This window comes from Corylus avellana, chromosome ca2 (genome assembly GCF_901000735.1).
Source record: "Corylus avellana chromosome ca2, CavTom2PMs-1.0".
Lineage (NCBI taxonomy): Eukaryota > Viridiplantae > Streptophyta > Magnoliopsida > Fagales > Betulaceae > Corylus > Corylus avellana.
In genome coordinates this window covers 39,933,237-39,957,153 of record NC_081542.1, presented here as the reverse complement: position 1 = coordinate 39,957,153, position 23,917 = coordinate 39,933,237, and the positions used below count along the sequence as shown (strand labels likewise).

The 23,917-nt window shown below is 35.4% G+C and overlaps 1 protein-coding gene across 1 annotated transcript in view; it reads right to left on the bottom strand.

The window, feature by feature from the left end:
* Positions 1-23,267: 23,267 nt before the first annotated feature.
* LOC132169770 (uncharacterized) overlaps positions 23,268-23,917 on the bottom strand; it is a 799-nt gene continuing 149 nt past the window's right edge. Inside the window, exon 2 of the mRNA XM_059580746.1 lies at positions 23,268-23,849. Within this exon, the coding sequence (XP_059436729.1) occupies positions 23,268-23,849 (582 nt within the window). The remainder of the gene's footprint in view (positions 23,850-23,917) is intronic.

Genomic DNA, 23,917 nt, shown 5'->3' with positions numbered 1-23,917 from the left:
TACTACAAAAGAAATTTATCCCTAATACCCCTCTTTAGAATGCATTACATATTGTGAATCTCAAGGAACATTATACCTTCATTCTTTCGAAAAGGACGAAGGAAAATAGTGATAAATCTTTGAATAAGGCAATGATTGTGAAGTTCTTGAGCATAGTGGTTTATAAGGTCCCATTTCACAGATGCAACTCAGACTGAGAATGGACATAAATATTCCAAAATCTGTGTTGAGAACATTACAATGGGAGGAAAACTTAAGCATGTGACGCCACAAAAAGTTATTCTCACGTTGAGTAGGTGGATTATTAAGGTGTTTATAGATGCTAAGTTCCACATTGATTTCTGACTATGTGAGAATGAGCTTTACAAGTAATTTTAGAGAGCTTCAATTGTAACTTGACTAGTTCTTTTAAAGTGGTAGTATAAATGTAGCTAGCATTTTTTTTTTTTTTTTTTTTTTGAATGCATTGCATTGTGTGGGCTCTAAAAAGAATGTTAAAGATTTGAGTCAAAGAAACTGTAACACCCCAAAAATTAGTTAGTACTACATTGGGCAGATGTGGCTAGCGTTTTCGTGAACATTACATAAGATTTGTTTGGTCTTGTGATTTCGCACTATTAAAACGACAAATTATGATTTTAACAAACACTTAGTTGTGTTTTTATAAAATTACGTTTTCATTAATTGCTTTTTGAAATTGCTATTTTTCAAAATACATGATTTGAAACCATTAAATCAAACTGACTTCACATTGGACCGATAATCAAATCTAACGTTCATGGGATTATTGAAATTCACGAAGGATTACAAGTCTTTCAAATGAAACGTATTTTCCTATGATTGGGTTAAGCTTATCACCTTTATTTTTTCTTCTACCTGAGCAATACAAATGAAAAGGAAAAGGGAAGCGGTAAGTTTATGATTATTATTATTATTATTATTATTATTATTATTTAACTTCACAAATGGCTTTGGAACTTCGATGCGTTTTGAGAAAATTTCTCAAAGTTCAGAAACTCTTAATTTCACCCCCTCGAACTTTTAATTTAATGCAATCTACATCCATATGTTAGGATTTAGTGTTAAACAAACAATAAAATTGACGAAATGATTTTTATACACCTAGAACTTTTATAAAATTCTAAATTTGCCCTTAATTTCACATTTAAAAAACGTTGAGGGTAATTTGGTACTTTTTATAGCCTCATTTAGGATTTAACGCCAAATCCTAACGAATTAGGTAGATTGCATCAAATTAGAAGTTGAATGGGTGAAATTGAAAGTTTGAACTTTGGGGAGTCTTTCTCAAACCGCTTGGAAGTTCATGAGGCCTTTGTGAAGTTAACTTCCTCCTCCTCCTACCAATTTTTTTTTTTTTTTTTTTTTTTTTTTTTTTTGTAATTGGATAAATTTATGACTTGATAGTAGGGATGTTGATAGTTTGAAAAAAATAAATAATAAATAATAAATAATCAACCTTTGTCATTGACCAGCGTGTAGGCTGTATCCTTGTATGAATTCTGTTTAAGGGAAAACCAGATTCAAAATTAGGCCATGTGGTTCCATTGGGGGCTTCCTAGCGGCTATGGAGCAGGATAATTAGGTGTCAGAAAAGGATGAAAAAAAAGTAGAAGAAACGATAGACTATTTTATTTGGACATAACTATAACTATATTTATTCAAAAATAATCGATGACAAAAAGAGCTTAAACACTAAAAACTGCATTAACTCTCTTAGCGCATATTTGAGATTGCGTTTGAAAGGTCTAAAAGTGCTTTTAATACTCAAAAAGTGCGTTTGAAGAAAAAAAGTATTCGTTTAGTAAAAAAATTAAAAGCGCTTTTAATGGTTCAAAAAGCTTAAAAATAGCTAAAAAACACTTTTGACAAAAGCTTTAAAATGAAGTTTTTTCCAAAAAATCTTTTTTGACTTAAAAATTTTATTTTTCAAACGCAATCCCAAATAAACTCTTAAACCCGGTTGATAATAAGTTGAGGTATTGTTGGATTGACTATTGGCATGATTATAATAATACTTACTCGAAGATAACCAATAACAAGAAGAACTTAAAAAGTAAAAACTGCATTCACTCCCTTAAACCCAGTTGATAATTAAGTTGAATTATTGCAGATTTTGTTGCCGTAAAAGCACACGTAATAAATTCCACCAGATTTTCTTGGCTTGTAAAGCAGATTTGCTGTAAACCCAAGATCTTGAATTTATACCAACAAGTCTTTAAGTATTAATTCCTTGGAGCACCTGCACCGTCACGTTAAGCAAACTGCAAACATACGCTACAGCCACACAGTTTCCAGCTGCAGCACAACCCAAAACACAATGGCGAAAATTTCATCTGAATTCGCTTTCTGGGTCATCTTTTTGGTCATCACATCTGGTGAGCCCTCTCTCTCTCTCTCTCTCTCATATAACTGTTGCATGAGTTGAGAAATGTAACACTATTGATCAGCAGGCGTGCCATTCCGGAGGGTGCCAGCAGCTGAAGCAAGGGGGCCATTTCGGTGTCCCCGCATGATCGACTGCAACAGTGTGTGCCAAGGATTCCCCAACTGCTGCGTTGACGGCCTATGCATTTGCGCCGCTTGCAATTACACTTCTCCGCCCAACGGGAAATAAATTAATATTGCGAAGTAGTTTTTCCCTCCACTGTGAACAAGTTGATTAAATAAAAGTAGCATTTAACGTGGAGTTCAAACAATTCTGAATGTTTTATCGATGCTCTTAATTTACTGTAACCAATTAGGAGAATAGAAGGGACCAAATGAAAGGGTAATATTTACACCATCTCGTTATTGACAAGCACAAGATAAAAGGAATTCATGCGCTGTACGTAGTTGATGAATTGCCCAAAAGAGCTTTAATCCATAAAAATGGGATCCAACTTGAATCTGCTTGAAATGGCTTGTTCTCGTGCTCGAATTGAGGCTCTACAGTAAGGTAGGGGGCATTTATTGATCAGTTGAAATGCTTTTTGTTTTTGGGGTCAAACTGCCACCATGCTAAGGGGGCTGAAGTTAGTGACTGGAGGAAACTCAGAGAGGGTATGAATTGAGCAGCACGAATTCTCTTCGGTTAGGACTCCGACCAAAAAGGAAAAAGCACAAAAAGGGATTCGGGTTGATTCCTCACTTTTAGTTTGTTGTGAATCTAGTGGTTTGCTTGTGGAAGGCAACACTAACCGCAGGGTTAATTCTTGGAATCATAGACCAAAAAAGATCCATATTGGATCGGAATTATATATACATATAGTCGATACAACTGATTGCAAACCATACGCCAACTGCAAATGCCTATTATGAAAAGGAGATTGATAGAGTCGTAGAGGTAAGCTTGGAGAGTTATTGGGTGTGCTACTGCGGATGCCTCCGATGCTTCGTTGGAGCATCATCAATGAGCTCTCTAAAGTTTAACTAAAAAATCTACTTTTGTTATATTATCTAACTACTTTTTACAAGCGCCAAATATAAAGCGCTCTAAAAATTTCTCTACTTTAACTAAATATTAGTTTTATTGATTGTTAGTTGGTTGAAACTTTTGCCGCTCACTGTCTGCTTGCTCTCTAAATATTTGTCTACTTTAACTAAAGATCAAGCTCTCTATATATTATCTTTTGCCACTCGCTATCGGCCTTGTATTTATGGGAGGGAAACATAAATGCCCTTTGCCCCTTGACGCCCTTCAATTGTCACCCTTGTCTTTTACTGGACGACATGGCGGGAGGTAATTCTCTATTATATGTCTTCTATTATTTAGAGGTGAGCAGATTAACCGTTTACTGCTTACCAATCGCCACCAAACTGTTACCAATCGACAACTGACTTCCAATGGTCAGTAGGCGGAATAACAATACTATTTTGATATCGGTTCAATTGGTAGACGAGATATATATATATATATATTTTCGTTGGTAAACCGACAATTAATTGACTTAATTGATTTTTCAAGTGAATTTTAAATTTATTTGGTAGGTTTCTCTATTATGTTCATCTAACTGATTTGTGGTTGTCCTTTTGGTCTGTATTCCAGAAATTTACTTTTTCTTTTCATTTATAAAGCACATGCTTTACTGATTCTATAGTTACAAGGAACTTGATAAATCTTAACATAAAAACTTGTAACCGAAAACACATTAACCGACTTAACCGAACACACATTAACCAACTGACAAATTAGTTGAAAGAGTCGAAACTAACTTATATACCAATTATCCCCTAATTCTCATATTTGACTTAGCTAACATGTCAGGTGTTGGATCATGGATCAGCCATATTAGGCCCAACAAAACAATCATTCAGCCCATATTACAAGCTCGGTTATTTACACCCGCTTACCGAACTTAAGCTCGGTAATTTTATACCCACCTAAGTTCGGTGTACGACACTCAATTCAAAGACTCGGTAAACGAGTCTAGCATATACTCCCGAACGTTCTCCTCAGGAGGCTTTATCTTCTTACGTGGCATTCTCCTATTATTCATCAATACAATATATGACACGTGGATCCTCGGTAGGACTACTATGCCATATAAGCAACTATTATCTGATGCTTATAAAATGAGGTCTCATCTCAATTTTTGGGGACCTCTCTCTTTCCTTAATCAGATATTCTCAATTCTCTTCATCTCATTTATAATCCTCAAAGTTTATATTTTTTCTTAAACACAGTGACTGATTTAGGCATCGGAGCTATTCCTCGCCGACTAACACCGGCAGCTTTGATCCTTTTCTTATTATTTTGTAGTTAGGTGATTCTTTGGACATCACAACATTCACAGGGTTCATGCTACGTCATCATTCGGAAAACTGTGTTTAAACAGTTTGGCGCCGTCTGTGGTAATCGATTTTTATCGGTTCTTACTAATTTCAAAATTCCGATATGGTGAATAAATCCCCACACCCTGTTCCGAATGTTCAAACTGATGTTCCTGGAACATCACATGATCCGAATACTCAGACAGTTTTATTAGAAAGTTTTATGAGGCGAATTGTTGAATCAATTGAAGCTATGTAGAAACAAAATGAAGATATTGTTTCTAGGTTACTTCCTAGAAAAGATCCAGTATTAGAAGAGAGGCATGAAGAAATATTTAGGGAGCCACAACTACCGATCCGACAGCAATCAATTCAGCAAGATGATGAAAGTTCAATACATGGAAGTCATAATATTGTCCGAACAAAAGAAAATTCTCACCGAGAACAATCTTGTAATGATATACATCTTGGTGGCAAGTCTCATCATGATGAATCTAATTATGTTAAGTCTCATCATAGTCACTCACATCATGTAAAGCCCGAGGAGGTTATTGTAAACAAAGATGTTCAAGATCTTAAATAAAATTATGAAAAAATGGCTCTTTTGATTGAAAATGGTGAAAATCGATCTGTGACCGAGGATCTTATGCAGTATACCAATTTACCTTTTACTGATCGGGTGATGAGATTCCCTCTTCCTGATAAGTTTAAGGTTCCTCGAGTTGATAAGTATGATGGAAGTGAAGATCCTTCTGATCATATGAAAAGTTTCCGAGCTCATATCATTCTTCATGATACCCCTAACGAAATTGCTTGCCGAGCTTTTCCTTTAACTCTGAAAGGGATTGCTAAAGAATGGTTTGGAGGCTTGAGTCCTAAATCTGTTGATAGTTTTGATTCTCTCGGACGACAATTTGTGAGTCAATTTCTTGCGATTCAGAAAAGGAAGAAAAGTCCTGCATATTTGTTATCTCTTACACAAGGGAAAACCGAATCTTTAAAAGATTATATGCTACGGTTTAATCGGGAGAAGTTGACAGTGGAAAATCCGAATGAGTATACAGTTCTTTCAGCTTTGATGCATGGAATAAAAACTGATGGGTCATTGATGGCTGAATTAGCACGGAAACTGACTTTGGGAACTCTCCGACAATTTATGAATAAAGCTGAGGAATTTATCAATCAGGAAGAAACTATTTCAGCTTTGTTGAAGTCTATAGCTGAAGAAGGTAAGCTTATTTTTGACCCTACTAAAGCAACATCAAGGGCTTTCATTGAAAAGAAGAAGAAAAATCAGCAAAATATCAAAAATTCAGAAAAGAAGATTGAGCTACCACACAAGCAAAATCAACGGCAGTATGTAGGATGGACACCTTTAAATACAATTGTTTACAAGGTGTTCATGGAGGTGAGGAAAGATCCGAACTTCAAATGGTCAGGAAGGATGAAAGCTCTTCCCCAGAATCGTAATATTCAGAAATTTTGTGAATATCATAATGATCATGGACATTATACCGAGAATTGTATAAGTCTTCGGTTTAAGATTTAAAAGTTTCTAAAGAATGGGAAGTTATTAAAATTCCTAGCTGAAGAAAAGGGGAAAGACAACAATCCTCATAATAGTCAAAATCAAAGGTCGGAGCAGAATAATGATAATTCGCGTAATCAGCAGCAAAGATGTGATGAACTGAGGATTTCTCAGAACAATCAACAAAGTTCTCATAATCAGACTATTGTTGGTGAGATTCAAATAATTTCAGGAGGATTAGCTTGTGGAGGAGAATCTAGATCGGCAAGGAAAGCTTATGCAAGGCAAGCAAAAATGGAAGAAATTTTCTTTCTTGAAAAGCCTTCCAAAATACAAAAACAAGATCCAATGATCCTGACGTTTTCAGAAGAAGATGCGAAAGAGATTTCAATGCTTCATGATGATGCACTAGTAATAACTATAACAGTGGCTAACCATGCTGTTCACCGAGTTTTAGTAGACAATGGTAGCTCGGCAGATATTTTGTGTTGGACAGTCTTTCAGCAACTGGGCATTGGTCGGGAAAAAATCAAACCTTTTTGTCACCATTGATCGGGTTTGCAAGAGAGCATATTCAACCGATAGGATTGATTTCTCTTCCTGTTACAGCAAGAACTACTCCTAAACAATCTACTATTATGGTGAATTTTTCGGTAGTTGACCGACCATCAGCTTATAATGCAATTATCAGTCGCCCAGCTTTGAATCAATTGAGAGCTGCAACTTCCACTTATCATCTGAAGATGAAGTTTCGAACAATTGAAGGAGTTTGTGAGGTTAAAGGTGATCAGGTTGTAGCAAGAAGGTGTTATAATACATCTTTGAAAAGATCTTCAGAGTTAGCATTATTGACGATCAGTATATGGGTAGTGAAAAGAAGATTCAGTTGAAAAAAGGACCAGCCGAGCAGTTGATTGATATACCGATAGCAGAAGCGAAAATTGTAAAGATCGGGTCTCAGTTGACTTCAGAAGTTAAAGAAATTCTTATTCAATTTATTCGGGAAGATTTGGAAGTCTTCGCATGGTCTCATGAAGATATGCCTGGGATTGATCCGAAAGATATTGTTCATCAGTTAAATATGGATCCAGAGATGAGACCAATGAAGCAGAAGCGAAGAAAGTTTGCTATTGAAAGAAACATGGCTATTGCCGAGGAAGTAGATAAATTGCTCGAAGCTCGGTTTATTGAAGAAGTGTATTATTCCGATTGGTTGGCTAATGTAGTAATGGTCAAAAAATCTAATGGGAAATGGAGGATGTGTGTGGATTTCACTGATCTTAACAAGGCCTGCCCAAAAGACAGTTTTCCATTGCCACATATCAGTTCATTGGTTGATTCGACAGCTAGATATGAGTTGCTAAGTTTCATGGATGCATTTTCTGGCTACAATCAAATCTTCATGCACCCGTTTGATCAAGATAAAACAGCATTTATTACTGAGCGAGGTTTATTCTATTACAAAGTTATGCCTTTCGGTTTAAAGAATGCTGGTGCTACTTATCAAAGGTTAGTAAACAAAATGTTTAAAAAACAAATCGGGAAGAATATGAAAGTTTATGTTGATGATATGCTAGTCAAGAGTAAGCTACAAACAGATCATGTGAAGGATTTACAAGAAGCATTCATAACGTTGAAGCAGTACAAAATGAAGCTGAATCCTACAAAGTGTGCTTTTGGAGTTTCATCAGGAAAGTTTCTTGATTACATGGTGTCAAACCGAAGAATAGAAGCCAATCTTGAAAAAATTTAAGCAATATTAGATCTGCAGTCTCCGAAGAATACAAAGCAAGTTCAATAGTTAACAGGAAGGATTGCAACGTTAAACATGTTCATTTCTCGTTCTACTGATAAATGTCTTCCTTTCTTTAAAACGTTAAGAAAAGCATTTGAGTGGTTTGAAGAATGTGAACAAGCATTTGAGCAACTAAAAAAGTATCTGGTCAGTCCACCTCTGCTGAGCCGAACTGTTCCTGGTGAAACATTGTATTTGTATTTAGCTATATCTCTAATTGCGGTCAGTGTAGCTCTAATTCGGGAAGAAGAAGTTCAAAAACCAGTATATTTCATCAGCCGAGCATTACGTGGCGCCGAAGAAAGATATGTGCAAATGGAAAAGCTTGGTTTTGCTTTAACAATTGCATCAAGAAAGCTTCGACCATATTTTCAAGCTCATACAATCAATGTGCTAACCGAGTATCCATTGAAGAAAGTGCTTCGGAAATTGGATTTATCTGGTCAGTTTTAATTGGGCGATTGAACTTAGTGAATTTGACATATAGTTTGTTTTACGAAATTCTATCAAAGGTCAAGTACTTGCAAATTTTTTGGTAGAATTTACTAATATGCAAGACCTAGAAGTGTGGCCGAAAGACAAGACATGGGTGATTTATGTGGATGAGTCATCTACAAAGAAGAATGGTGGAGCTGGAGTAGTATTAATTACACCATATGGGAAAGAATTGAATAGTTCTTTGAGATTAGAATTCAAAACTACTAATAATGAGGCAAAGTATAAAGCAGTCATAGCTGGACTTGGTTTAGCCTGAGAGATGGAAGTAGAGTTTGTAGAAGTACATAGTGATTCTCAAGTAATTTTGGCCACATTCGTGGTGAGTTTGAAACCAAGGGAAGTAAAATGGAGCTGTATTTGTCTAAAGTACAGAATATGCAGAAGTTTTTCCAAAAGTTCTGTATTGTTAAAATCCCGAGATAAGAAAATGAAAAAGCAGACTCTTTAGCTCGAATGGGTTCAGCAATTGACGATGAAGTGGAAGACACTGTTCAACCAATTCAAGTTTTACAACAACCTGCTATAACTGAGGAGGTCATGCTTTTAACAATAGAAGTTATGCCTGCTTGGGCTAAAGAAATAGTTGAATATTTAGAAAGAGGTGTTCTGCCAGAGGATAAAAAGAAAGCAGTGCAATTAAAGGAAAAGGCTGATTGATTCACTCTACTCAATGGAATTCTTTTTAAACGAGGTTTTATGTTACCTCTTCTTAAGTGTGTTTCTAAAGAAGAAGGTAATTATATTCTTCAGGAGATCCATGAAGGGATTTGTGGCAGTCATTCGGGAGCAAGAGTGTTAGCACACAAAGCTGTTAGAGTAGGATTTTTCTAGCCGAATATGAATCAAGACTCCATGCAAATAGTCAAAACTTGTGACAATTGCCAACGGTTTGCTAATATCATTAAGCAACCTCTTGAGGAGCTTAGTTCAATCTCTTCACTTTGGCCATTCTCACAGTAGGGGGTAGATATAGTAGGACTGTTACCTCGAGGAAAATGGGGTGTTTGGTTTGCTGTAGATTATTTCACCAGATGGGCAAAGGTAGAAGCCTTAGTAAATATTACAGCAAAGAGTATTGAAAAATTTCTTTGGAAAAATATTATCTGTCAGTATGGAATTCCACATGCATTTGTCATAGATAATGGCAAGCAATTCGATTGTGATTCATTCCGGGAATGGTGTGCTAGACTTCATATTAGAAATTATTTCTCATCTCCAGGACATCCTCAAGCAAATGGGCAAGTGGAAGCAACAAATAAGACTATATTAAAAATTCTGAAGAAAAAGCTCGGTGAACATAAAGGAAGTTGGCCAGAGGATCTTCCAGAAGTTTTATGGGCATATCGCACTACCAGAAGAACTCCAACTAAGGAAAATCCTTATGCTTTAACTTTTGGGACCGAGGCAATCATGCCAACTAAAATCGGATCAGGGAGTTTTTGTGTAGAAACTTTTAATTCTGAGCTTAACAATGAAGGTCTGAAGCTACATCTAGATCTTTTGCAAGAAAAGCGCGATCAAGCTCAGATAACTATGGTAATATATCAACAGAGGATAGCTCGGTATTTTAATCAGCGAGCTAAATATCGTAGTTTTAAAGTTGGAGATTTGGTCTTGAAAAAAGTCACTATAGCCACTAAAGATTCAGCTGATGGAAAATTAGCACCACACTGGGAAGGACCGTACAAAGTGATTGAATGTACAAGAACAGGAGCATATCATCTCACAGACTCTGAAGGAAAACAACTCCAATGACCATGGAATGCTGAACATCTTAAGAAATATTTTGTATAAAAATTATAATTTCAGAGATTCATCTTTTGTTATTCTGCTATTGTAAAATAAGTGTTTTATGAATAAAAAATCTTCTGAAGTTATAATCATACAAAAATCTTAATGAACACAGCAGACCAGATGCTCTACTCCACACTCGGAAAATATAGCTGAACTAATCGCTTTTCCGAGTAGCCAATTTGGAAATATAGCTGTTAAATAGCGCTTTCCATACCCTTCGGTGAAATATAGCCAAAGTGCTTTCCCGAGCTTAGTTCGGTGAAATACAATCGAGGCGCTTTCCCGAGGATGAGTTCGAAAATATAGTTGAACTAAGCGCTTTCCGAACTTAACCTTTAAACGAAGGTTCACCTTAATGAAATATAGCAAGGTGCTTTTCTGAGCATAACTTGGAGAAATATAGCCAACGCGCTTTGTTAAGTGCTGAAATATTCATATTTTAGCCCTTAACTTACATGTGTTAATCCTTTAGTTTTGGTTAATTTATGCCATTTTAGTTCTTTTATGTGTTTTCCTTGTTTTTGTAGGTCCTTGGAAGAAAAAGAAGTAATCTCAGAAATTTCGGACTTAAAAGAGCTATTTTGGAAAAATTGGAGGCTCTGGTAGTACGATCGAACGCAGGGGATTTGCAATTGAGCTCACTACAGGCAAAGACCACGAGCACAAGGCACCCGCGATCGAACGCCCAGTACAAGAGGATCGATCGCAATCCTGCGATCGATATCACACGGGCTGCGATCGAGCGCACCCGTGCGTGATGAGCAAGTCAGCCGCCAGGCTTGATATGGAAAGTGCAATTTCTAGGGTTTTGTAACTTAGTGCGAACTAGGGCTCAAACCATACGATTTTTAAGGTTTCTAGAGTATTCCTAAGACTTATAAATAGACCCTTAAACCTCTAGAATAAACACACAATTTTCAAGGAGAAGAATTGGAGTTCTTCAAGTTCAAGATTCGGGTTTATTCTTTTCCTTTCTTTTTATTTTATGAAGATGTTTAACATCAAACTCATGTGTAACTAATTTATTTAGTAGGGCTAGATTGAAGCCCTAGTTATGTTTAGTTAATATTCAATATTGGTACCTTTGTGATGATCATGTTGTAATATTTAACTTGATTAATTCCTACTTTCATGAATTCTTCATATGTGTGTGCCTGATCAACATATGCATGTGGTATAGACTAGTTAGTTAAATCAATTTGGATGATTGAGTCTTGGGTTTAATAAAAGTAACAAAAGAAATCCACACGAGGTTCTTGGGTTAATCAACATGGGGAACCGAGAGTATACACTAATGCCCTAGGTCTCATGTGTTTGTCGATTTCCACAAAATCATGCTTTCTTAAAAAACAACTTAGTATACATCCATGCTAAATCCATTAAGAAAGAAAAAATTTAGAGTATACACCCATGCTTAACTCGTTGCTTAGGAAAATCTATAGCTTAAGGAGTAAATACATATGCCCTTAAGTTGACAAACATTAGATATACATAATATGATCAAAACATTGGCATATTGTTATATTATCTAAACATAATTAGTGGTGGATATCAAAGCCCTACCTTTTTATTATTATCAACTCAATTTCAATCATTGTTTTATTTTACTTACATTCAACAGCCACATTCTCAGCAACTGTATGCTCAACAATTACAGATTCTATAATTATTGGCACAGTAGCAGCAAGTTTGGTAACCAAAAGTTCAGCAATCACTAGTTCTTCGGCCACAACTCCATCAGCTGCAAATTCAAAAGCTATAGGCTCGGTGCTGGTAACCTCAGGGTTTACAGATGAACTCTTTGCTTTGGTTTGCCCTAGAAGGATCCTTGCAAGTGGCTTTATAATTGGCATCTTTGATGAGGAGCAGGTGCTTCTACTTCAAGGGCAGTCCTTTTTCCACCTGTTCCTGAATCAGAAGTAGTTCTGATTCGTTGTTCTTCAGGGAGGACATTAGACACTGCTCCCACTGCTTCTGGTCCCGAGCTTATCTAAAGCCCCTCTGATTCTAAGTCAATGACAGGCTTCACTGTCTTTGAGCCACCCTTGGTTTTCTTTGTCTTCTTCTTCTTCTTCTTCTTCTTCTTCTTCTTCAGAGGAGAAATATCAAGGTCTTCAGGCTCATCAGCAATCACTAGAGAAACTCTGGCAGCAATTGGAGGTCTTGCCGAGGGTTTCTTCGGGAAAGCATCTCCAACTTTCCTTTTGCCTTTTTCTTTAGAAAGCTCTTCAGCTCTGCTAGTTCTTTTCCTCGGAGGCTCGACAGACTCGGTAGTTGGTCTTCTTGAAGTCTCTGTAGATGACTTCCTCGGTGGAGCAGCTTCTGTCGGTCTCTCAGCTATGGAAGCCCACAAGTATAGCCTCTTATTCTCTTCTGACATAACAGCATCATAATCCATCTCCAATGGATGTAGTTCAGCATAATCCAGAACTTGCCTCACTCGGCTCATCTCTTCTTTGGTTAAAGAAGGTTCTTGTTGACCTGAAAATAATAAAATATGTTAAGATTAGCTTTGCTACAAAAAGAAAAAAGAAAAAACAAACAACACAATGTTCGGTTTATACCTCAGTTTGAAGGGGCAATGGTTTCCCGAGAGACACTTGGGTCTCTGATTACTTCTGAAGGCGCAAATTCCCAGTCACCTTGGATAAAGAAAAACTCATCCTTCCATCATTTGTTGCTAGTATAAGTGCTCTTGAAGGAGAGCAACTTTAATCTTTTCCGAGTTTGGAAGGTAAACAAATGGTCAGTTCTGGGACCCTTTGACAGTTGGTATACCTTCAGGAATTCCACTACAGTAAGGGGATGTTCTACCCCAAGGATCTTCGGCCAGACAATCATACAGGCAAAAAAAGTTCTCCAACCATTCAGCATAAGTTGATGAGGAGCTATTCTAATATAACTCAATAGTTCACGAATTATCCTCGGGAAGGGTAATCTCAAACCTATCCGAAACATATCCATATATACACAAACTTCATTTTTGTCAACATCAACTACAGCTTCGGTTCCTTCATTATCAGAACATAGCTGTATTGAATCAGGGATGTAACAGGTTTAACGAACTTCGGGTTCATCTTCATATGTTAAAGTTGCTTGCCATGCAGCTGGGTATGAATTACCCAATACATTGGGACCAACACCACCTCTACGACTCATCAGGTACCGAAATTCAGGGACTAATTGACAAGGAATGAGAGGATAACCTTGCTGAATTAGAAGGTGGTTAACACTCAAACAAAGATGACCAACATATGGTTCAATTAGAGGAAGAAGAAAATCTAAATAATGAAGTATTGGGCTGTTTGGATGAACAAAAGGCTCGGCAGAAGGGACAGACTCAACCGTAGTTCTAAAATATACAACTCTTAAGAAATAATATTGAGCAGAGCAATCCGAATGAAGGAGCGCCAGTTGTGAAAAAACTTAAACAAAAGCTTGAAGAAAAACAACAATGGCTTCTGTTGAATGGAAGATGGGGGGTGAACGAAGGTGAAAACGGTTTAAAAAGGCTTCGGGAAGGTGAAACACAAGCGGTGCATTTAAAACCCTAGTAGCTAGGGTTCCTCATGAAGGCACGCCATTTAATTCTTACCCCTTGTGCAGATGGTGACATGTGGTTGTTTGATTTTTTAAACCGCAAGAAGCTCGACACGTGGTTAAAAGAGGGAAGGTAAATCGTTTATCGCTCCAAATATTGCCTCTTGAAATTCAAAAGTTCTAAAATTTAAATTTTGAAGACCAATTCACTTTATTTCACCGAAAGACAAGGCCGAACTTATGAAAGTTGACCCATTCTCGAAAACATAAAATTTCCATAGTTTGTTAGAATAGGAAATTGGGGGGTAACTGTTGGATCATGGATCAACCATATTAGGCCCAACAAAACAAATCATTCGGCTCATATTACAAGCTCGGTTATTTACACCCGCTTACCAAACTTAAGCTCGGTAATTTTATACACACCTAAGTTCGGTATACAACACTCGGTTCAAAGACTCGGTAAACCGAGTCTAACATATACTCTCGAAGGTTCTCCTCGCCTTGGGAGGCTTTATCTACTTACGTGGCATTCTCCTATTATTCATCAATATAATATATGACACGTGGATCCTCAATAGGACCACTATGCCAGATAAGCAGCTATTATCTGATGCCTATAAAAGGAGGTCTCATCTCAGTTAGGGGTGCAAAAGCGGGCGGTTAAAAACCGCTAATCGCTAACCGTTATAACCGCTAACCGCCTAACCGCCTAACCGCTTAACCGCATTAACCGCTAATCGCCTAACCGCTATAACCGCCCAACGGTTAGCGGTTAGCGGTTATTGGGTCTACTAACCGTAACCGCTAACCGCCTTTTTATATAATATATTTTTATAATTATAATTATAAAAATATTTATACATATAACATAATCACTTGATCATTAAATCACAATTTTTTAAAAAAATAATTAAATCACAATTTGAGTATTAATATATTATCATATAATTTATATGGTTATATCACATGATCAATTGATCATTAAATCATTTGATTATATAATAATAAATTATACATATATAATATGACATAACTCATAAGTATACCAATTCATACTAATACAACAATTAAATATCTAGAGACTTATTTCCAATGTATGTTATAAACTTATAAGTCTATATATGTTATAAGTCTATATAAGTCTATATATGCATATGAATAATATAAATGTATAATATCAATACTTAATCATATGATTCAATGACAATTCAAATACTTTATTCAAGACTTCAAGTGAACCATATTATTAATGTACAATGATGATATGATTCATATAATATCAAATTAAGTAATTGACATTGGATTAAACAATGACCAACGTATTACTTATAAACACAATTTAAGTATTAATGTATTATCATTATAATTTTAGTAATTTATATATTATCACTATAATTGATATGATTATATCACATGATGACTTCATCTTTTGCCTAGAGGTTTGTTAGTAACGAAGGCTATTATTTTTTGAATTGTCATAGCATTTTAATTACAATACAATTATATTAAGCACGTTTTGATATATGTACATGCTTGTGCCTTAATATTATTATGTTTAATATTATAATTTTTCTTCTTTGGATGTCCACAGGATTTGCTAAAGGATCAAATTAGAGGATTGATGAAGTTTTAATGTCTTATTTGTATCATTTAATGTTTTATTTGAACTTATTTTATATGCTTTGTGTTGAACTTTTTTTTTTATATATTTTTTTATGTGTTGTGACAGTTGTTTGAATTCTGAACTTTTTTTTGTATGTTGTGTTGATTTTTGATTTTTTTTTTTTTTTTTAAAAAAACAAGTTAACCGATTATGATTTAATATTTAAGGAAATTTTTTTAAAGTACAAGTAAATGTAAATTTTGGGTCAAATATTTTTTATTTTTTTAATATGAGCTCTTTTTATAGCAATTGGGCCCAAGAATGTATTAAAAATACAAGAAAAAAAATGAGAGTAAAAAAAAGCCCAAAAAGCCATGAAGAAAGCACAAAAAGCCGAAAAAAGCCTAATTTTAAAAAAGCGGTTAGCGGGCGGTTATTTATTTCGCTAACCGCTAACCGGCGATTAACCGCTAACCGTTAGGTGGTTAGCGGTTGCGGTTAGTGAAATTTACTAACCGCTAAGATGGTTACGGTTAGCGGTTATTGCCACTAACCGCTAACCGTAACCACATTTTCACCCCTAATCTCAATTTTTGGTGACCTCTCTCTTTCCTTAATTGGATATTCTCAATTCTCTTCATCTCATTTATAATCCTCAAAGTTTATATTTTCTCTTAAATATGATGACGGATTTAGGTATTAGAGCTATTTTCTGCCGATTAACACCGGCAGCTTTAATCATTTTCTTATTATTTTATAGTTAGGTGATTCTTTGGACATTACAACATTCACAAGGTTCGTGCTACGTCATCATTTGAAAAATTGTGTTGAAACATCAGGTATTGAGAATTCTGATTGATGACTGCATCTTTTCGAATTTGCAATAGTTACTGTTTAGTTACTTCTATTTATTTATTATTATTTTTTTATAATTAAAAATAAATAAATAAATAAATAAAATTTACACTGAGGTGTGTGGCACGCCACGTTCTATTTTGCTTCACCCCTAAGTATACTATCTTCGTTTCATCATTACTAGTGTTATCATTGGAGGAAGTCATCGTAGATGAACCCTAGTTGTACACACTACGCACCCGAGAGAGAGAGAGAAGGCTGTCAAAGTATAAAGTTTTCTCCAACGTGTGGCTTTCATGGGATCTATAATTGACGTACCTATTGTCCCGTCTTTTGCAGAACTACGTTATTGGTCGTCCCTACCTAGTACCTAGCAATAGCGCTAGGTCGGCAACTAAAAAGGTTGCAGCTAACTTGCCTGCCACGCCCTCTGTTGAAGTACTCCTCATCAGACAGAGACCAAACAATCAAACCTATCCCTCAAAAGTCAAACCAACAAAATTGTTAAAAGATCTTTATCGAAACTTTATTGGATTCCCTTGATTTTCAGGCCCTTCTCTTCGTCTTTTGTTTGGCGAAGGCCGGACCGAACCCGATCTCAAAATTTTTTAAAAAAATTTAAAATTAATTATAATATTTTTATTTTTTACATTACATTAATTATTTTTTATTATTATTTAAATAAAAAAATTAGTACAAAATAAATTTTCTCATTTTTTTATATAAAATATTCTTTTTTTTTTCAAATATTAATTAAACATGCTATAATACCACTTCCTTTTTTTATTCCATTGCCAAACCAGCTGTCGTCATCACACAAAAGCATGATTACTGATGAGTTCTGTAGAAAATGACATGCCACACTGATTTTTCTTCTGGTAAAAAACAATTATTTGATGGCCTAGAATCACAATCCTTTGGGGGAATATTTGTCCCCTCAAAAATTTAAAATTACCCATTAAATTTAAAATTTTGCTCTTAGAATTTATGGGTTTTTATGAAATATTCCCCAAAATTAAATTTTTACTCCTAAATTTTTATTTTTAAAATTGCCCCTCACTCTTAATTGTCTAGTTTTGCCCTTACACATCAATCACTTTTTATTATTATTTAAATAAAAAAAAATTACTGTAAAACAAATTTTTTTACTTTTTCATACAAAATATTTTTACTTTTTTTCTCACATTAATTAAATCTGATACAATTCTAATCCACTTCATTTTTCAAGTCCTTTGCCAAACACACCGGATTCATTCTCCATCTAATATTATCTCATGATTGTGGGGGCGGGCGAGTACTTGCTTGCATGTGCTTGGGCATGCATGCGTGCCATTAACATTTCATTTACTAGGATTAAACTTCATATGACAAGGTATTTTAAAATTCAAATTTGATATATTAAAAAAAAAAAAATTGAAAATATCAACTAGCATACCATCTTTTCAGAAGCATTTTGATGGTTCTAACATCAATAATAGGGACATTAACAAGACTCTTTAAATTCATTCCAAACTTCAAACTTTTTGACACAGACATATTCAACACGGAAGTTTACTAGTTTTGACATGGAAAGCAATTTGACAAAGATTCAAGGAACATGACACGAACCCCAGAAGCTTAAATCTGAATTCCTACTTTAGTTACTTGGAAGAAGCAGATCGATGAGAGACTCCCTGAAACCATTATAGGAGAAAATAAATGATGGAAAATGGATAAGTTGGAAGCAATCAAAACTTAATTAGCATTTAGCTAGCTAGGCTACCTGGTGGAATGAAGATATTTTGATCATGCAAGTATGATCAGTAGTGATAGGGAGAGCAAATATTGCACGACGGCCAGTTAGAAGTGTTGTGCTGGTTTTGGCATACCGCAGGTTGTGGTGATTGTGGGAAGGCATTGAAGACAAACTCTTCTTCTTCATGACCCATGTCAGCATTCCGAGACATCATCTGAAACCAACCAATCTCTGTGGCATTGAAATCTGATAAATCGGTTGCTAAACTGACAGCATGTTCAGCAAAATTAATTGGAGTAGCATCAAGAATTGGGTCTTGTAAAGATTGAAATGAGAGGCAAAGATCTTGTTTTATTTCAAGTGGGTAGTCCTGGAACTGCATTGAATTTGAGGATGATGGTGTAGTAGAAAGAGAATCCTCTGATATAAAGCTCAAACTGTTGTTCATAAGTTGTTGATTGATCTGATAATCATACCCTAAATTCTGATGCTGAAAATTTAAGCTGTATTTCCCAAAGTCTTTCTCTGTAGTATCCTGATTTTGGGTTGGTGAACTAGCAAGTGCTTCAATGGCTGCTTTTGCCTTCTCCAATAGCCAATCAATGGCATCACTGGGTCGCTCATAGCCAAGCCGGTCTTGGACGTCGTAGAACTGGATAGCAGTAGTAGCAGACAGTCTGAGCCGCCGATCTCTTGGAAATTTAGCCGCACATACCTTGCAGAAACGCTCTTTTCCTTCTACAGCCTCACCTTTTGCACTCTTGGAACTCAGTTTGGAGGAGCATTCGTGAATATTCTCCGGCTGCATTATCTCTTCAAAATTTCCCCTCACAGTTGCCTGTTGCTTGGATGCCAATGACGCACGTTGTAGAAGAAGAGACCTTATAAGAACCTTTCTCAATTGATTTTGCTTGGTGGGTATAATGTGTTTTGCCCTGTAGCGTTCTATAGGGCTGTGATCGTCTAACTTAAAGCAATGCTATGCACCATTAATAGGGCGGTGGTTCAATGGCGTAAAGAAATTCCCAAAGAGGTTAGATAGACACTAACGTATGTATCTAAATCTCGCAATAAGAATCTTCATGCTTAATTAGTGTAAACCGTATGGATCTGAATCTTGCAATAAGAATCTTCATGCTTGATTAATGTAAATCATCTTGATTCTCATTAATATTTTAGTAGGGCTATGTCATGCTATGACTCAATTAGATTTGAATGAACACATACGATTCCTACAGTTTAGAACCCTCATGTGCGGCTTCTCGCAAGTAGTTATTACTATAGTCATATCCAATCTAAAATAATCATAGTTGGTCTCTCTCGCCTACCTTTTTTTGCTCAAAACAAGTAAAGAAGCATTCCTACATGTATAAGTGCCAATAGGATACGTTTTCAAGCTTAATGCAAATCGAATGAAGCTAGCAGAAGACCCTGTTCGGACGGGCATATGTTATTTCACGTTTTTTACGTTTGAATGTCGTGGCCGTCCGGACGGCCATAAGTCCCGTCTAGACGGGCGTCGTAGCTTTGTTTAGGGTTTAAACCGACTTTATTTCCTTTATTTTAGGTTTAGGGTTTTGGGAGTCTATATTTCGTATTTTATTAGGTTTTGGGTTTTGGGGGTCTATAAATACATGTTTATAAACTCCAAAAAAGTCCGTTGTTGTTTATGAATAAGTTTTTATCAATGAAAATACTCAGAATTGAATTTATTCCTCTTTTTCTTTCAAACTTTAGATAGACTCTATCGTTTTGAGAAAAATTCTTAAATCTTTGATAGACTCAAAATCTATAATTATTTATCCGTTCTTTTCTTGCTGTTATTCACTGTAGCCACTAAGGGCTTGTTAGGAATTGCGTTTGAGGAGCCTAAAAGTGCTTTTAACACTCAAAAAGTTCGTTTGAAAAAAAAAATACTCGTTTGGTAAAAAAAAATTAAAAGCGGTTTTAAGAGTCTAAAAAAGCACTTTTGGCAAAAGCTTAAAAATGAAGCTTTTGCCCAAAAGTTCTTTTTGACTTAAAAGCTTTATTTCTCAAACGCAATTCCAAACATACTCTAAGTCACGTTACATCACTCCATAACTTATCGGTAAAAATTACCATTAATACAAAGAAAAATGTTAAATGCAATTTCAAGTGCACAAGTCAAAAAATGTGTATTTAGAAGTGTGTTTGTAACATTACTCTTGATGTGAAATTAACAAATTAACCAATTTAAAATAATTTACAATTTAATGATAATTTTTACGCTCAAAAATAAGTGTACATCTACCATTTCTCTTGTACCAATTATGAAATGGCACCAACAAAAAAAAACAATAACTAGCTGAATAATAGTTAAAAGTAACTATTTTGAACACTTTTTGGCCTCCAAAAGATCAGATAGAGAATAGGTAGAATACAATACAGTGAATAGCAAATTACTGTAGCACAATGTTCAATTTTTCAAATTTTTTTTCACTCCTCTCCCTTACTTTCTCTCTCTCTCCATCTTCCTCAATGCTCGGTGGGTAAACATGCATTTTTCTCTTCATCATTTTCGACATCAAAGGGGAGGCAGAATTGTGTTCGTGAACCAACTCGTCAAACAGAACAACCATCTTTCTCTTCATCATCATGATTCATAGTGCTGGCATTTGTTTTGATAGAGAAATTTAGGCTGAAAACTCCCATCTCTCTTCCCTGAGAAATTTTGTATTCTCTGTTTTGCTGAAACCCCCTCTCTTCTCTGAGAATTGTGGTGGAGAATAGTGACAAATGAGGAGAGAGAGAGAAGAAGAGTATATACATAAAAAAAAAAAAAATTGTCGAAGTGTATTAAAAAAAGAAAAATGTTATGCTTACAAAAAAATTTAAGAAAATTACAATTTACCCCCTCAAAGTTGACAACATTTTTCAATTTAAACACCAAAGTTTCAATTTTTACAATCCACCCCCAAAGTTCCAAATTTTTGCAATTTGATCAATTGTATTCAAAACTTCCCATATTGCCTCTAATTTTTATTTTTTTATTTTTTATAAAATCGTATGTTTACGTACCATTCTACTATTTTCAGACTCTTTGAATTTGTTTTTTTTTTTCATAAAAAATCAAAAAAAAAAATCAGGGGCAATATGGGAATTTTGGGATAATATTGGTCAAATTGAAAAAAATTGGAACTTTGTGGGGGTGAATTGCGAAAATTGAAACTTTGATGTTCGAATTGAAAAACGCTGTCAACTTTAGAGGGGTAAACTGTAATTTTTCCAAAAAATCTTTACAACATGACATAGCACAATACGATTAAATTTTTTAAAAATTGAATTTATCTCTTTTTCAACCACATGTAAAAAAAAAAAAAAAATTGTGTATAAAAAAAGAAGAAAAAAAGAACTGTACTATATTATTAGCTACTTTACCTAATATTGGCTTCCTATTTAATCGTCTCTCTAGTACAGACTTTTCTCTTACGATAGTTTGACAAAGCTGGTTTTACAAAAGAAACCTCAAACGAAAGTGATGGTTAGCTTGATTTTCTTGGGCGGTGGCTTCTTACGTGCTCAACGGTCATAACGTCAGTTCTTTGCCTTCTGCCCTTAACAATGAGGCACGTCACCTTTCAAATGGGACCCTCATAGGCTTCGGGAACCTGTTTGACAAACAGGTTTGCCTCTCATGAAAAAAGTAAAGCAACTTGTTAAATACTTAATTTCGTTAATATAGAGCAGCATTATCAACAGAGAAAACAGGAATTTGTAGGGCTTATGGCGATAAGAGCAGCTTTTTTTTTTTTTTTTTTTTTCCTTAAATTTAAGAAACAAAATTATTTTTTTTCTTTCATATTCAAATACACTCTACAATAACTTTCCTTTATATTTTCTTATAGAAAAGTACTAAACATCCAATTTTTTTTTCCCAAAATCTAGTTTCTAAATAATGTGTCACAATTTCATGAGATTTATTATTTTGAAAAATATGTCACCAACTCATGGGATGATGACACATCATTTGGGAACCAACTTTTGGGAATAAATTTTGGGATGTGTAGCATTTCTCTTCCCTATAACATTAAAATATTATTAATTTTACTTTTTTAATTTATTTTTATATTCATTTATTTTGCATGGAAAGGTGTGAGAGGAGAAAGAATGTCATTTTATGATTATAATAAACCATGTGGATTGCTACAATTGAATCCAACTATAGCAATCCTAATGTATAAAGAAGATATAGAGAAGCTACTGTAAATGAGTTTTTGTGATTTTTTGAGATTTTTCCTATATGTAAGGAAGGAAAGCAGCTTTAAGGTAGCTACTGGGAATGCTCTTGTACGATGAAGTGGCCTACTGTGATCACCTAGTTAAGTAGATTTTGACTTAGAGCATTCCCATCAGCTACCCAACCGTTTTTCCTAAGTTTAAGGATCCAAACTACTTTTTACTTTCTTATTCAAATATATATCACAATAGATTTCTTTAATCATTCTTTATATCATTAAAATAATATTTTGCATTTAATAATCACATGAGAGGAGAGAGGAGAAATATTTTGTATTTAATAATCACATGAGAGGAGAGAGAATGAGTTTGTTTTTTTTTTTTTTTTTTGTGTGTATTTAATAAGCACAAGGATTGCTAAGTGGGTTTCATGTTTATGGCTCATTTAGGTAGCCTACTGTGGGTCATTTTTTGCAGTTTTTTTGACATTTTCTCTAAACCTAGGGAAGGAAATCCCAAATAGGGACTCTGCTGGGAATGCTCTTAGAGCACTAATAGCAACTTTCCAACCATTTTTCCTAAATTTATGGAATAAAACTACTTTTTAATTGCCTATAAAAAAAAAAACACTTCATAATAGATTTCCTTATTTTTTCCTATATGAATTAAATACTATTTATTTATTTTTTATTTTTTATTTTTTGAAAAATATCGGGCTGTTGTATTAATAATCAATGTCAGGTAACATCATAACATCCCTCCATTACAAAGCATCTCTCTAGTACGAATATGCGTACCAAACCCATCCTATCCCCAAAGACCCAAATTTCTCCTAGATAGATTACAGGCAATGGTGAGGGCCACCCGAAAGCTACCCAGCATCACTACCCCCATCAGGTTCTTCGAAATCTGAGTGGGGACAAACGCCTTGTCATATAATTCAACCCATTCACTGCAGGGCTAAAGCCTCTGCATGTAGGATCTCACGTATACAATCAGGGGGGTCATAAAGCCACACCTTGTCCATCTCGGTTTGCAAAGCCATGCGTGCTAGTTCGTAGGCCACGTGATTACCTGCTCTCCCTATATGTCCCAGCTCCCACAACGAGATCGAACTGAGAGCTACATGCAGGTCGTCCGTAAGATGTCCATTCGCACTCTCATCCGGCAGCTTAGAATTTACACTATCCACAACTACCTTTGCATCTCCCTCCATCTGGACCCGCATGAATCCCATCTCAGTACACAGCCGAGTCGCCATAGAAGCAGCTAAAAATTCTGCTGCTGTTGGTTCCAAAAATCCCCGTCTGGTCACACTCTTCGCCACCCACATTCTGCCCTGGTGATCCCGAATAACAACCCCGAGGTCCACACAGCCTATTTGATGATTGACTCCTGCGTCCCAATTTGCCTTGACCCACCCTAGAGGAGGGTGTTTCCAGGAACTAGAATTCGGGTTGACATCAACGCTCTCCTGTGATACGGTCTCCCCCTTCCCAAGATGCCATAAGTCCACTGCCTGAGTTGCTTGCTGGACAATAACATTGGGATGCAAAAATCGATCCTCATAAATCCAGTCGTTTCGCCTAAGCCAAATGC